Genomic DNA, 15,846 nt, shown 5'->3' with positions numbered 1-15,846 from the left:
AAGTGAAAAGGCAACCATTTCAATTTTCCTCTCATATCCCTTGATTTTCTTGATTTATCCTTTGCCTAAATGTAATATGAGTGTCAAAGGGTGGGGTGGGGGGGGGGTGAAATTGGAAATTTTGGCCAGTTTAAAAACACAAAATATATTATTACCTTGGGAGTAAGTATGAGAATGAGTAGGGCACTGGCATCTAGGGAAAAGAAAAAAAAAGTGAAAATAGAAAAGCAAGAGAAGAAGCTTTAATGTAACTTCCACTACAGTCTAGTCTTAAGATTCTGTCAAAACAGTAGCTATTGGCAAACATTACATAGGAAAACCCAGAAATCATCATGGACAAAAAAGTTGACTCAGGATTTTCCCGGTGTTGCGGGATCCTTCTTTCAAGAAGTATTCAAGTGGTACTTAATAAATGTCTGCAGGGAGCTGAGATAAGCCCTCTGGAGATACAATTAAGTTTGAGATGGGGTCTCAGTGCTCTGTGAGGTGTCAGCTCTTTTACTAGGTTAGGTGCTTGATCAAATTGACTGCTCAAGTTTGTTGAGTAGGTTAACTACTCACTGTGCCTCCCCTCCCATTCCCCCTACCCCGGGGGAACTCGAACTTGTATTTCCCCATTGTCTTCAAGGTGTTTAATTTTCTTGAAACTGGCTCTGGACCCCGCCCTATGAGAAGCCCTCACTTGCCTGCAGGCCACCAGTAGGTCACCACCTACTGCTTCCATCCTTCCTCCTCCCAGCCCCAGCGACCTGCCAGCCCCTGGGCGCCTCCTGCTGGTCCCCTCTGTGTCACCCCCTCCCCAGCAGCCTGAAGTGTGCTCATGCCCATCACCCTTTCCTCCCTGAATCCCTCACCTTATCTCAGTTCCCAGTCCACTTCTCTACCCTTGGCTCCGTGTCCCTTCCCAATCCTGGTTGCCTCCTATTTCCTGGACAGTCCCCCTTCCTCCTGTTCGCTTATGCATTTGAGTGTCGCGTAAGGTGTTTTTTTTTTGTTTTTTTTTGTTTTTTTTGTTTTTTTTTTTTAATGTTTCTATTTCTTGCCAGAGGATCTTGTCATACTGGGATCCCAACAGATACGTGAATGTATGCCCCCCCCAACTACCTTGTTCCCCCTTAAAATTTGGAGCAAAAACATCTGAGGGGGAAGATGGGGAAGAAAGGAAAAGTGCTGAGCTCGATAGTGTTCAAGACCTCCGAGACAGACTTAAGTCAAAGCTGACGTGGGAAGTGGTGAGAGCACTACCATGAGTCAAGCCTGCCACCTCCTGGACACGGCTGAAAACGTCCAGTGTAGTGGAGAGTCCTGGGAGCATCCCAGTGGGGTGAGCAATCCTCAGGCTGCTGCAGGGAAATCAAAGTGGGCAAGGCCAACTTTGTTGTCCGTCAAAGGTGGGTTTTACTGTGAACTTTCCCTGCTTTACCCCCTCCAAGGACAAGGAAGCAGAGGCAAAGGGAAGAAAACAGCCAGACTCAAAACTTTCCAATGCCCACTACCGTGGGAACACATGCTTCCTTATACCCTTCCCACTTGTTTTTATTTTGTTTTTAAGGTTCTGAGGCTACCTTGATTAATCATTTCTACTTCTTACTTATGGTTTGAATCCCATCCCCTCTTCCCTTCTTGGGACCTCCATTTGTCCAGTATTTTCCTGGTCTTCCTCCTCACTCAATCTTTGTCATCATATTTAAGAGTTTCATGCTTAAAGGTCTCAACCTCTTGTCCCCTCTGGCTTGATCACCCTCTGGGTCTCCCCTTCTGGCATACATCTGTTGGCTCCATTTTCTTGCCTCCCACACATTGCTTGGCCCCCTGAAATCTGGCTGCTGTCTCAACAAGTTCCAGCTTCTGCTGTACCCTCACTTAGACCTCCTCAGCACCTTGCTCTCCTAGCAATGAACACCGTGGACCACATTCTCCTCAGGTGGGCAAAGTGCTCTTCTCGGCTTTCAGGACTCCCTACTCACCTGGGCTTCCATTAATTACTCTTTCTGCAGCTCTTTTTCCACCCTCCCCATTCCTTAAATGTTGGGTTCCATACTGGGCTCACACCTCACCTCTGTGGCAAACCACGCATCAAGGCCTCAAATATTTCTCTACCCAAATCCATCCACTTCTCTTGGGTCCTCTGCCAATCTCTGGTTTCAGTGTCATCTCTCATCTGGATAACTACAGAGTTCCTAGCAGGCTTCTCTTGGCTCCACCTTTGCCACACAGTGGTCAGGGGCTTATTTCCAGTGATGTCACTCCCTTGTTTAAACGTACTTTGATGACCCCCTCCTCATCACTCAGACCCCACTTCCCACCGCCCTGTTTCAGATATGGCCCTCTGGGCATCCTCACTGGTCCAGCTAATCTCTCTAGCCTGGCCTCTCATCTTGCTCCATCTCTGGAGCTCCTTGAAAATTTGTTCTTTTCCTTGAATGGGCCACACATTCTCTTTCTTGCCTCCAGAACTGAACTTTGTGCTTGCTATTTCCTCTTCCTGGAACATATCTTCCCCTGTTCTTCTGGGTAATTAGTGTCCTTTCTACTGTCAGTGCAAATGTCACTTCCCCTGGGCAGTCTTCCCTAGGGCTGGAGGCCCCAGGTAGGTACTGTCTCTCTGTGGTCTGTACCATGCCTCCCTCCCCAGAAGAACTGTTATCACATGTACTGTTGGCACCATTCTCCTGTTTCCATCTGCCTCTACATTGTAAATTTTGTGGTTGCAAGATAAGATCTCCCTTGATCATGACTTTATTTGCAGTGGCTACCATCGTACCAGGCACAAAGTAATACTGATTGAAGAAATACTGACTGAAGGCACGAGTAAATGAAGAAATAAATAAGTGTAGACATTTAAAATCCTCTTAGCTTCTTCTCTCTTTTCCTGTGTACCAAGACACAGAACCTGACATGGGGTAAGGAGAATAGAATAAAGTGTGGGTTCCCCCACTTTCTTAGGATAGTCTGAAACCACTGGTGGGCTTCTCTCCTCCTCCTGAGAGGCAGAGGAAACCACAGTTAGAGCAAGGCTCTCATCTACCTACCTTTTGGCTCTGGCCTGATTATTCTGGCCTTCCTCCTGGTATCACTGGCCAGGATAAACTAGCCAAGCTTTCAGCAAAGGTCAGTTCCTCTCCTGTGGAATCTCAGCCTCCCTCATTTACTCAAGGATAGCAGTGCATCATCTCTCTCCTGCATCATCAAAATTTCCCTCTCGATAGATCTTATTCACCAGCATAAAATATTATTTTTCCTGTTTTATACTCACAACAACCTTCACTTGTCCCTCTTCCCTCTCCTGATGTCGCCCCCACCTCTCTTCTTGATTTTAGCTGACTATACATGCTCTCTCCAATTTCTCTTCTCCCATTCTCTCTGGGACTTCTTCCAATTGGCCTTTGCTCCATGACTCCACTGTCTAAGCTTACCAGGTCAGTAATGCCTTTCACCCCACTAATATATCACTCAGTTCTCATTTCAGTCCTCATCTTACCCAACCTATCAGTGGTATCCTCTGGTCCACTCTCTTCTCCCTGACAATACTTTCTTCCCTTGGCTTCCAGGCTGCTCCTGGCCTAGTTTCTTTTCATGCTATTGACTCTGAATGCTCTTTTCTTCCCACACTCACTCCCTGAGTGACCTCACCTTGTCTCATGGTCTTGAATGCCTTCCATACTGACGGTTTCCACCTTTGTCTGATTTAGACATGTTGCTTGAACTCCAGATTCAGCTGCCTACTTGACATCTCCACCTGAATGTCTATTAGGCATTTCATATTTACCTGCCTAAGACTCAGCTCCTGGTCTTCCCTTAAAACCTCTTCCCCACCCGAGTTTAATGGTAACTTCATCCTTCCGATTGATCAGGGCAAAAAAACCTTGTACTCCTCCTTGGCTTTCTCTATCTGGCCCCCAACAACTCTGACCTTACCTCCCCCTCACTCCTCTCCAGTCGTCATGTTCTGAAACCATGTCAGGTATTCTCAACCTCCATGTACCTTCCCAGAGAGCCACATGGCTCACTCCTTCCTTCCACTGATCTTTCCGTAACAGTTACCTTCTCAGTGAGTGTGGTTGGCTGAGACCCGGAAGATATTCAGTTCTTAATCCCTGAAACCTGTTAACATTATAAAGCAAAAGGGACCCTACGGATGTGATTATATTAAGGATTTTGAGATGGAAAGATTATCCTGGATTATCTGGGTGGGCCCTAAGTGTAATCAGAAGCATCATCCTAAGAGGGAGGCAGAGGGAGATTTGACATAAAGGCAATGTGACCACTGAAGCAAGTTGTTACATTGCTGGCTGTTAAGATGGAGGAAGGAGCTATAATCTAAGGTTGCAAGAAGTGCATCTCCAGAAGCTGGAAAGAACAAGATAATGGATTCTCCTCTGGAGCAGCTGAAGGGACTGTGGCCCTCTTACACCTTGTTTTGGGCCCAGTAAAACTGAGTTTGGACTTAAGAACTGTAACAGAATAAATGTGTGTTGTTTTAAGCCACCAAGTTCATGGTAATTTGTTATAGCAGCAATAAGAAACTAATACAGTGAGGTCTTCTCTGACCATCTTCTTTAAAATTGCATCCCTTCTTCTAACCCATCCTCCTTTACTTTCTCTTTAAGTAACATGTAATATACTGTAAACTTTACTAGTCTGTTGTTCACTCCACCTGCCCCACCTCTGCACTTAAGCACCAGGGATATTAGGCTGTTTTGTTTCCTGCTGTACCCCAGGGATGAGAACACTGCAAATCAGCAGTGGAGGTACAGTCCTTCTCTCCTGGGCTTTCTCCTATATGTCTGGCTATGTTCTTGTCCTTTAATGCTGGCTCCTTTTCCTTCATTCGAAGTGCAAATCATTTGCAACCCCAAGCGCTAAGGAGGCTGGCAGATAATGTAAATGAGAGGCTGCTGGCTGGCTGTGCAGCTGCTGTGCGATGTAAGTGGTGGGCTGCATGCCAGGGCCTCTCAGGAAGCTGGAGTGCTTGCCCTGTTCAAAGGAGGTGGCCCCCACTTCACCTCAGCCTTAGCAGACTTTCCCCAGATGAAATGTGGGCCCAAAGATGCCATTCCTAATTTTCTAAAATTTTTATCTGAAATCTCCCACATTTTAAATGCTTACCCTATTAAAAAAAAAAAAAGCCCCATTTTGCTACTCTGCCTTAACAATGCTGCTCCCTAGGACCTATTCTCAACCCATCTAGGTTTACAGTTTGCCAAGGACTTTGCTTCCACATCCTCTGTACAGTCCTCTATACACATGGGTGAGTTCCTACTCGCTCCTCAGCTCCAGAACTATATAGTCAATTACCTGCTGGAGGTCTTTGTCTGGACTTATGAGGGATGTTCAGTTTGAAATCCCTAAGGGAAGTTATCATTTCCCTCCTAAAGCTAGGCTTCTTCTAGTTCCCATCTTGGTAAATGGCCCTAATGTGTACCTGCACCCAAGCCAGAAACTTCAACTTCTCCTTCCATCTCACTAATCAGATACAAAATCCTGCTGATTTTAACTGACTCCTCAATATTTCTCGTATCTACTCCTTGTACCAACTGCCTCTCTTTGGTACCTGAAGCTATCACTTTTTAGCTGGAGCATTACAACTACTTCTAGTCTTTCCTCTCCACTGTACACTGCCACCAGAAAGCTCGAACGTGATTTTAATCATGCCACACTCCTTTGTCATACAACCATTCCAAAAACATGTTCTACGTGACACTGGTTCCAAAGGATATGAATGGTGTTCCTTGATAGAAAGATTTTTATGATAACACAGATTTAGAACAAAGAGTTTAAATACACTAGTTTAAAGAGTTTAAGCTATTTTTTTTATATCCTATAGGACTTCTCAGAGCCTTTCGTGTGCTAATTATCCTGACTCTCCAAAAGCACTATGCAGCAAAGAACAGTTTCCCATTTATTTGGCCATGGAATTTTTCCCCCCATGGGTCATCTCAAAGTATTAGTGGTTCACAATGAGAACTATTGCTTCCATAGCTTTCGGTATCTATAGGACATAATTCAAATTCTTTAGCGTAGGACTAAAAACAAGGACTGTGAAGCTAGAATATCTGGGCTCAAATGATGGCTGTGCCATTTGCTTAGCTGTGTGAAACTGGACAAATTCTTTTTCTTCATGCTTTTATTTTTTTAATATGTAATATGAGGATAATAATACAGTCTGGCATAGGGGTGTTCTAAGGATTACAGTTACTATTAATAGTACATGTAAAGCCTGTAGGGCAGTGCCTGGCACATGGTAAGTGCCTGATAAATGCTATATTCTTATTCAGGGTGGGTCTTCTGCATTCTCATCTCCTTCTATGAAACTAGGTCCAGATTTTAACTACTTTTAGCTCCTGGAACTACATCTCTTGCCAAAGGGGCTGCTCTTTGCAGTTTGTCTGAAATTCCTCTCTAATCCCTCTCCTTTCCCCTTACCTCTACCTATTGGCTCAAAATTTTACATGTTTTTCCCAGGCTGACTTGTGCATTTGCACATTCCACAAGGATTTATCAGGTGGCTACTATACACCTGGAATTTCTGGAGGGGGGAGTCAGACATGCCATAACATTTAATACCTTGACTGCCTGTACATGCCAGGGAGTGAAGCTCCTGGTGATTTAACACAGCCATCTTTCTCTTCTACGTTCTCTGTCCCCTGAGTTCCCCACAGGCCCATTTCACAAACCCTGTTCCTTCATCCAATTACCTGCTAGACTTTAAACTGCTCCAGAATCTTTCACCTTTGTACCCCCAGCACCTGGAATAGTTTTTGGCATGTAACATACACCCAGTACAAATGTGTTGGTTGGACACATGAATGTGTCTTTTGTCCACTGTGTCAAGACCTCCATTGTTTGCCACGACATGGGATCAGGCACTGACCTCTCCGGGCCTTTGTTTCCTTACCGTAGACCTGGCAGGGTACAACCTGCCTCACCGCGCTGTGCATGGCTGCTTGGCACCCTGTGACAATGCTAACCCACCGGGCGCACGGCTCTGACGCGGAGCGGGTGCAGGCAGCAGTATACCCTACCCCAGGTTCTTGTAAGTAACCCGAGGAAGAACACGTGGAGCCCGGGTGGCTCGCCCCCGGCATGGGCACGCAGGCATCCTCTGGCCCCCCGCCTTCCCGCCCCGCACTCACGCTGCTCGCTGCAGTTGCCTCAACAAGTGCGCGACCCGGGCACGAGTGGCTGCAGCCATGGCCGTGGGGTCTCCTCGGTAGCCAGCCCCTCCTTCTACCCCTCCACCCCCTCAACTGGCCAATCCTGGCCGCCGCCTTACTGTTCCCGCCCACTCGGCCGAGCTTGCCTATCCCCTCAGCTAAGTCTCCTGTCACAGCATTAGCCCTTTTCGGATCAGGACCGTTTTCCCACGAGTCAAAATCTCCGCTGCCTTAGCTGCAGTCCCACCATCCACCTCTGAAATTGCGGTAAAGGTAACTTCTCCGTAGGATCTTGGGTACTTCCATAAGTCTCTCTACTTGAAACCCTTTATTTCACATGTTGGGGACGTAGGGTAAGGGAGAGAAACAAGGGCATTCTTTTTCCACTGATTCCTTTAAAATGCTACTGTGCCTTCCTAAAGTGTTTTCCTAATAAATTCTTAAGACAGTGCATTTAAACTGTTTTAATAGTAAATAAGGGCCTTGCAAAAAGCCCACCAAGGGTTATCTCTTACAGGGCCAGTGCTGTGTCTGCTGAATCAAGTCGAAAAACAAAAAACCAGAAAAATCCCCAAACAAAACAGTAACAACAACATACCCTGGACGGTTGAGAACTTAAAAGATGTTAAGTGCTCTATGAAAAGTTTGGCTTTTGGTGAAGTTAATGTACCATTAAATGATTTCATCAGTAGTTGCAAACTTGCCAGGATTTCACTGTACTCTGTGGCTTAGCAGGGCCAAGTGCTTCACGTCCCTGTGGAAGAGTTGATCATTGATGGCAAAGCATCCTAAGATAGTAACAATTGGACATCTGTGTTTTTAGTAACGTATTGTGAAATTTGAAATTTAACATATTATGAATTTTGAAATTTTGGTTACATATTATGAAATTTGGAATATGAAATTTGCTTTTTTTCCATAGCAATTTCTAAAGGTAACTTATAAAAATGAGGCAACACTGGAAAAAAAGACAAAATGAACTCCCAACTTTAATTTCCTATCAATTGACAGACCAAAAAACAGTAAGAGTGGCTCACAGGGCTGTAACAGCAGCAAAAAGGCCCTCCTGGAATCTAGATCTACTATGAATCCTTTAAAGAAGATACTCATTTTTACAAAGATAAGTTACTGAGATTAGGGAAAAAGACCCATAATAGCTATCAACATTTGACCTCCTCATCAAACCAGGTCAGTTTGACAAATGAATCACAGACAACAGCGTACCAATTATAGATTTGGTGGGTTTCTTTATCTCTTCTTTTTTTTTTTTTTATAAACAAATTTTTTTTTAATTTTTTTTTCAACATTTATTTATTTATTTTTTTTGGGACAGAGAGAGACAGAGCATGAACGGGGGAGGGGCAGAGAGAGGGAGACACAGAATCGGAAACAGGCTCCAGGCTCCGAGCCATCAGCCCAGAGCCTGATGCGGGGCTCGAACTCACGGACCGCGAGATCATGACCTGGCTGAAGTCGGACGCTTAACCGACTGCGCCACCCAGGCGCCCCTCTTTATCTCTTCTTAAAACAGACCCCACTGAAGTTAAAAGAAAAATTGGGGACATATATGTTGAAGAGGATTTAAGTATTTTCTGGATTAATGAGGATTAGTACTATTATTTAGTGAAGCCCAAATTTGTAATTTACAGCAAGGCAATGTTTTCACAGTATAAAAAAGCAATAAAATCTTTTTACAAAGAGGTATCAGTTTTACTACACTTTCAATATTATATCTGATACCAAAAGAAGTATGAGTTTTCCTAATAAGCCTCACTGAAATCATCATAAATTAACTGCTTTATGTTTTTTAGAAAGTAAATGAAAATAATCTGAACCAGGTATCCCCTTGGTTTTACTTAGGATTTCTACCAACACTCAAAAAGTCAAAAGCAACATTAGACACAGACACTTTTATTAAATAACCTTGGTTAACAGTTACTTGTAAGTCCAGTTTTGAAAATGTAATCTTTCTGTTCCCCCCTCTGCTTTGATACACTTGTCATAAAAATAATGCAGAAATCAATTACAAGTCTGAAATATGACCAACTCTCCTCTCCCTCTCACCATATTCAAAGTTAAAAAGAAAAAAGATGTGTTTTAAAAAATAGAACTCGTTCCCAGTTTCCACCAAATTCTTTCCCTGATTCTTATGTCCTTAAATACATCCTTTAATCTCCAGCCAAATTCTTGGTTGTGGGAAAAACATTCATTTGTAAAGTCCAACACTTACATCTGTCTTGGGGGGAGGTCAGCCTATCCCTTCAACCTCAAGTTCAACGAAGGCAGCAGAAGCCGCTTTCTTTGACCCCCCCCCCCCCCCGAACTTAACATTTAGTATAGTTCTTTGTTTACAGGCGGGTCCGAGGATGAAAATTACTTCCTTCTCTTTCCTCCTTGGTGTTGTCCTCCTTTCCTCTTGCCACCCAAGCGAGGCGGCCCGGAATTCACCTTGCCTCCCAAGCCCCCTTTCCTCTTCCCTCCCTGGCTGGGCGGGCCACCTTTCCTCTGGCCGCCAGCACCCTGCCGGCCCCCCTTTCTCTTGCCCTTCTGGCTCATTTTCCTCCTCTTGGCCGCCTCCTCCTGGTCCTCCTCCCTCATCTGTTTATTGGTGGCCCTCGTCACGTCCAGCTGAGGCTTTTTGCTATTCATCACACGCAGCAGCTCCAACTGGCTCTTTTTCTCGGCTGCAAAATCCCCGAAAAGGGGCTGAAACTTCCTCTTTTTGCCGGAGCCCCGGGGCGCCTTCTCCTTAGGTAAGCGCTCTTGGAAGCGCCCCACAGAGGCAGTGGAAACCTTGGCCACCTGCATGGCGCGGCCCAGTTCCTCCTTACTCTGGTGTCCCGTAGGGTGCATGCCCGCCGTGCTAGGCAGCTGCATCTTGTGCGCGCGGGCCAGGTTACGCAGCCGGTTCAGCTCATTTTTGGCCACCCGTTCCTTCTTAGCCTGGATCCGCTTGGCGAACTGGTCCTCCAAGGGGTCGGCACCGCCGGGCACCTCGATCAACCACTCCTTGGTGTCGTCGCGAGCGCGCTGGTAGCCCCAGCGGCGTCGCCACTGGCCACTCACCTCGTCCCACACCAGATTGGTCTTCTTCTTGGGACGGATGCCCTTCAGGCGCGCGAACTGCTGCCAGCGTGTAAGCGGCCGTGGCCGGGGCACCGGCTTCTCGCGCGGCAGGCGAGTGGTGGGCTCCGGTAGCCGCGCAACCAGCGCTTCCTCTACGCGCTCCGTGGGCAGCTGCCACAGCTGGTTGATGAGCAGCTGCGTGTTGTCCCGCGCCAGGGCCTGCAGCTCGGCCTCCGGCGAGGGTCCCGCGCGCCGCAGCCCCGTTGGGGGGTTCCGGTCCGAGGCCAGCAGGTTACCCAGGTCGAACTCCAGCTCCAGCTCCTTGTGCACTGTGATGCGCTGCAGCTTCTCTGCCTCGTCCCGCTCAGCCTTTGCCAGCAGCTCCTCCACGTTCTGGCCCTCCATGGCTCCGCCTGGGCTCACTCGTTTCGGGGAGACAGTCCAAATACTTCTCTGCAAACGCCGGCAGAAGCCAGGGCACCGCAACCACGTGCGGTCGCCCAGACGCTTGTTCCGGAAGAGAAAGCTTCGCTTCCGGAGCACCCGGAACGGGTTTACAGTCCTGGCAACCTGAGAAAAGGCCGGCAGAGAGCAGCATTGGAGAGCAGATGGGATTATCGGAGGCCCTTCACCAGCGGCCCAGAGGTAGGCGGTGCTGGCTCGAGGAGTCCAAACTACAAATTCCAGGCCTAATTGGGACTGTGGCTCCCAGGATGCAGCGGCGTTAAGGGGGCGGTGCAAATTTGGGGGGTCGCGGTTTGAGGGGGTCCCGCTGCGACTGTTAACAATTTCAGTGTAAATCAGTTCTCAGGATGTTTAGCTTCTCGGTTTTTTTCTGGGATTAGACAAATTATATTTTGCCAGAGCCCTGACGTGTTCATGGCGGTCCTGGGTGTGAGCCGAGAAAGACACTTCCCACAGGTACACATAAAGCTAATTGTGGAAGATTTGATTTGCTTTGCAAGCGAGCAGGGGCTGGCAATTAGACCTCCCTAAGTGGACGCGAGGGTGCGCCCACGTCGGCGAGCTGGTGTCTGGTAGCCCAGAGCCCTGGAATCGCATCCTCTTCAGGCTTGTGGTAGAAGAGCACTGAGCTCTGCCGTGAGACTGCCTGAGTTCCAGTCTCTAGTCGTGAGACTGCCTGAGTTCCAGTCCTGGCTGTGCTGTGGGATCTTTGGGTATTTGGGCCTATTTAAAAACCTGTAAGGGGCGCCTGAGTGGCTCAGTCGGTTGAGCGTCCGACTTCGGCTCAGGTCATGATCTCACGGTTTGTGAGTTCGAGCCCCGGGTCGGGCTGTAGGCTGACAAGCTCAGAGCCTGGAGCCCACCTCAGATTCTGTGTCTCCCCTCTGTCTGCTCCTCCGCTGCTTGCACTCTGGCTCTCGCATTGTCTCAAAAATAAATAAACATTAAAACACACACACACACACACACACACCTGTAAGATGGGGTGCTAATAGTACCTACCTCTTAGGGCTTTTATACGGTTAAATGAGTTAATATGCTTCCAAGGGAGCTTGGTCTGGAACATATGAGTGCTCAATAAATGTTAAGTGAATACCAATTATTATTTATTAAAAATTTTTTTAAAAATGTTTATTTATTATTGAGAGAGAGAGACAGAGCATGAGCAGGGGAGGGGCAGAGAGAGAGGGAGACACAGAATCCGAAGCAGGCTCCATGCTCTGAGCTGTCAGCACAGAGCCCGACGCGGGGCTCCAACTCACGAATAGTGAGATCCTGACCTGAGCGGAAGTCGGACACTCAACCGACTGAGCCACCAGGCGCCCCTGAATACCAATTATTTATCTGTGTAATGGCTCTAGGAGCTAAAAAGTCTTACACAGAGATTATACACTAGGTTCTTGACTCAAACTACCTAGAATCAGATCTAGCTTTACAGTACCTGCTTTGAACAGGTTGTTTAACCTAAGTCCAATTCAATTTATAAATTGATAAATATGGAACATTAATTCTTGGTACGTAGTAAGCACTCAGTAAATGTTAGCAGTAGTGAATCACCATATTCCACCGATGGCAAAAGAAGGCTCAGAGCTGTAAGATGAGTCTGTGGTTATACAACAGGAAATGTGGGAGCAAGAGGGATCTTAACTCCAGCTTTAAGATTGTATACATACTCTCTGCAATGTCTTTCAGGCTCTTGATACATAAAAAGTGTGGTCTGTTGACCAGCAGCATAGCATCACCAGGAAGTTGTTAGAATTGGTTTCTGGCTTTAACTGAGATGTAATGATTCAGAACCTTTTTTTTTTTTTTTTTTTTTTTGAGAAAAACAAAGTAGCTCCAAGCTTTAATTGAGGCAAATCTTGGAAAAAAAAAATGAACTGACAATATTACATGTAGGATAATCTTAACCAATAATTTGGATGTGGTGTTTTGCTCCAAAAAATTTATGTTCCTTGTCATTGAGATCAGGAAATTCTGAGTTCAGAATGCCTAAAGAGGACAGACAGTAAAAGTTTTGAGCACCCTATATTTTTGAGATGTCAGTTCTTCTTTTGAGATAAGGCCCCCATTATGCAGCGTTTTCCTTGGAATGCACTAAGTTTTATGTATCTTAGATTTCTACAATGGATAGTGTAAGTCTCTTTTATGAGAGGTTTCACCAGAGGGAGATAATCAAGTGATTATATCTGATGGCTTCTTCTAGGTTTTAAACCTTTAGCAGGGATCAGATATGGGGATGGAAAAACATCCCTTGCTTTCAGAACCTTCTTTTATGAATTTATTTTTTTTTTAATTTTTTAACATTTACTTACTATTGAGAGACAGAGAGACAGAGCATGAGCATGGGAGGGACAGAGAGGGGGAGACACAGAATCTGAAGCAGGCTCCAGGCTCCGAGCTGTCAGCACAGAGCCCGATGTGGGGCTGGAACTCACAAACCATGAGATCATGACCTGAGCCGAAGTCAGACGCTTAACCGACTGAGCCACCCAGGAGCCCCTCAGAACCTTCTTTTTAAGGAGATCTCTGGGTTATGAGTATGTACATCAAGTTTGGGAGGCATACTGCTGATTTTGCAGTTTATTGGCTTGGTTTTTTGTTTTTTTTTTTTTTTTTTAATTTTATGTTTATTTTTGAGAGAGAGACAGACAGAATATGAGCAGGAGAGTGGCAGAGAGAGAGGGAGACACAGAATCTGAAGCAGGCTCCAGGCTCTGAACTGTCAACACAGAGCTTGACACAGGGCTTAAACCCACGAATCACAAGATCATAACTTGAGCCAAAGTTGGACACTTAACCAATTGAGCCACCCAATTGGTAGAGGGGGTTATGCTGGAAAATTAACCCATAGATATCATAGCCCTTAGGAAACAGAGTCGGTTGAGTCTCAGCTAGAGAAGACATTAGACACAGCCCTATCTATTGTACCTGCCCCCTGAGTTTGGTTTCTGGAGCTCATTGTCTTTCCTCAGCTCTCCTTTGTTCATTCACTCATCAAACATTTAGTGAGCACATTTCATGCATCAGACAATGTGATACAATCTTCTTTCTTCTTCTTCTTCTTCTTCTTCTTCTTCTTCTTCTCCTCCTCCTCCTCCTCCTCCTCCTCCTCCTCCTCCTTCTCCTTCTCCTTCTCCTTCTTCTTCTTCAAGTAGGCTTCATGCCCAATGTGTAGCCCAGTGTGGGGCTTGAACTCACGACCCTGAGATCAAGACCTAGTTGAGATCAAGAGTCAGATGCTTAACTGACTGAGCCACTCAGGCACCCCTCTTCTTTTCTAAAAGCATTTTAGGATTTTCAGGAGTTTTTCTGCCTTTGTCTTAACACTCACCACCAAGTTTTTAATAGCACTCATATTGTGGGGTTAAGGCTAGGTCGAAGGCTGTAGTAGGTAACTGCCTTGACCCTTAAAAGGTTTTGTGATTTGCCATAGGAGAATGTTATGAACAGTGGTAAAGCTCTTCTGGGCTTGGCTTAGCTTCTGATTCATTCATTCATTCAACAAACATTTGAATGATTGCCATATACCAGACACTAGATACAAAGATTACTGAGACCATATGGAACAGTGGAGAAGAAAAAAGGTTAAGAGAAATTTACAGTGTGGTATGATTGAGCTTTTAATAGGAAGTACATGTTTGTAGGTTTTAGCTCTTCTGTCAATCTTCTGAGTTAGGGGGAAAAAAAAGCAGATGTCAACAGGTGTTAAATGGTATGAATTCTCACTGTATGAAATGCTATTTGGTTTGAATCATATGTGTCAGCTCTTAATTGAACTCTAATTGTTTTATTTTTTATTTGTTAAAAAATTTTTTTTTAACGTTTATTTATTTTTGAGACAGAGAGAGACAGAGCATGAACGGGGGAGGGTTAGAGAGAGAGGGAGACACAGAATCTGAAACAGGCTCCAGGCTCTGAGCTGTCAGCACAGAGCCTGATGCGGGGCTTGAACTCACAGACCGCGAGATCATGACCTGAGCCGAAATCGGCCGCTTAACCGACTGAGCCACCCAGGCGCCCCTCTAATTGTTTTATGATGAATGTTTTTTATTCTAATTTTTAAAAAATTTAAATAGAAGTTAGTTGACATACAGTGTAATAATGACTTGAGTCTCCCATCATTTACTTTGCCAATGATAACTCTGGATACATAACAGATGTTTGATACATGATTGCTTAAATGAATAAACCTATTAAATAGACTTTTTTGAATTAAAAAAAGGATTAATGTTGGCTGTTAGATTCAAGATGAGCAAAATTAGTAAAATGGCTTAAAAATTTCTTAGTGAGGCAAGTAGGTAAGTGCTGGTCTCCATTCGTATCATTTTTATGTTAGGTGAGACTTGGTAGTGTCAGGAAAAAGGAAGCCTACCAAGGATGTGTAAATATATGGGAATATATTTTAGCAGTACAGCCAATGGCTGTACATCGTTTGTTGTTTTTTCCCCTTTGCCTTTTCTCTTTGTTTTCCTTCTTTTGTCCCATAATACAGACAGATCCCAAGTTTGGTCATCAGACTCTGCTTTTCTCTTTATACCTGCTCTCTATGCCATTTCATCCACTTTCATTGTGTCAGCTGCCACTTTTGTGCAGCTGGTTCTTAGAGGTACATCTTTTTTCCTTTCCTTTTCAGAGTTCCAGAATCAAGTCTCAAACCACTTGGTGGGCTCTTTCACAATACTCTAAACTCAATACATCTAAGACTAAATTACACATCATCTTCCTGAAAATTTGTTTCTTCCATCATCCATCCATCCACATTTTTTTCTCCCAATAAAAGTTTATGGAAGTCCTTTCATGGCCAAGGTACTGTGTTGGATATTGGGAATACAATGGTTAGTAAAAGCACCTCAGTTGATGTTATCATCATTCTAGGCTAGTTACTCAAGCTTGAAACTATGATGTTATCCTTGACTTTTCTTTTCCCAGCTCCAAATCCAATCAGTCTAAAAGTTCTGTTAACTTTGACTCTGTACTGTATCCTTCTCATTCTCACTACTGCAACCTTGCCCTTAGACTGGGTCTCTTCCATCTGCTTCTCCAGATCCTCTCTCCACTCTGCTCTCTGTCCCTGGCTTCCAGTGAGATGTGGCCAGCAGGAGGCAATGATCCAAGATCACAGGGTATAAAGAGGTTAAGGTGAGGGCATCTATGC

At 45.3% G+C, this 15,846-nt stretch overlaps 3 protein-coding genes across 11 annotated transcripts in view; 1 reads left to right on the top strand and 2 right to left on the bottom strand.

Moving 5' to 3' along the window:
- The window catches only part of ADHFE1 (alcohol dehydrogenase iron containing 1), a 31,687-nt gene extending 24,491 nt beyond the window's left edge, over nt 1–7,196 (bottom strand). The window contains exons 1-2 of the mRNA XM_047842581.1: nt 7,137–7,196; nt 156–193 (exon numbers count right to left, since the gene is read on the bottom strand). Of these exons, the coding sequence (XP_047698537.1) occupies nt 156–193; nt 7,137–7,195 (97 nt within the window). The 5' untranslated portion in view covers nt 7,196. The remainder of the gene's footprint in view (nt 1–155; nt 194–7,136) is intronic.
- The window catches only part of CRH (corticotropin releasing hormone), a 316,144-nt gene that overhangs the window by 77,194 nt on the left and 223,104 nt on the right, over nt 1–15,846 (top strand). The window contains exon 1 of one of the 9 annotated variants that reach the window (XM_047842579.1): nt 7,375–7,430. The exons of 4 other annotated variants lie outside the window; for them this stretch is intronic. The gene's annotated coding sequence lies outside the window, so the exon portion shown is untranslated. Of the gene's footprint in view, nt 1–7,374; nt 7,431–10,788; nt 10,869–11,033; nt 11,145–15,846 lie in introns of those variants that run through there. 4 more of the 9 variants (XM_047842574.1, XM_047842571.1, XM_047842573.1 and 1 more) reach the window with 4 other exon arrangements.
- RRS1 (ribosome biogenesis regulator 1 homolog) lies at nt 9,053–10,745 on the bottom strand. Its single transcript, XM_047842567.1, has one exon. The coding sequence runs from the start codon at nt 10,626–10,628 to the stop codon at nt 9,531–9,533; it is 1,098 nt and encodes a 365-aa protein (XP_047698523.1). The 5' UTR covers nt 10,629–10,745; the 3' UTR covers nt 9,053–9,530.

This window comes from Prionailurus viverrinus, chromosome F2 (genome assembly GCF_022837055.1).
Source record: "Prionailurus viverrinus isolate Anna chromosome F2, UM_Priviv_1.0, whole genome shotgun sequence".
Taxonomy (NCBI): domain Eukaryota; kingdom Metazoa; phylum Chordata; class Mammalia; order Carnivora; family Felidae; genus Prionailurus; species Prionailurus viverrinus.
This window is presented reverse-complemented; position numbering and strand designations above follow the sequence as displayed.

Excerpts from the sequence above, each read along its gene's own strand:
- RRS1 (XM_047842567.1), bottom strand. The coding sequence starts at position 10,628 with ATGGAGGGCCAGAACGTGGAGGAGCTGCTGGCAAAGGCTGAGCGGGAC.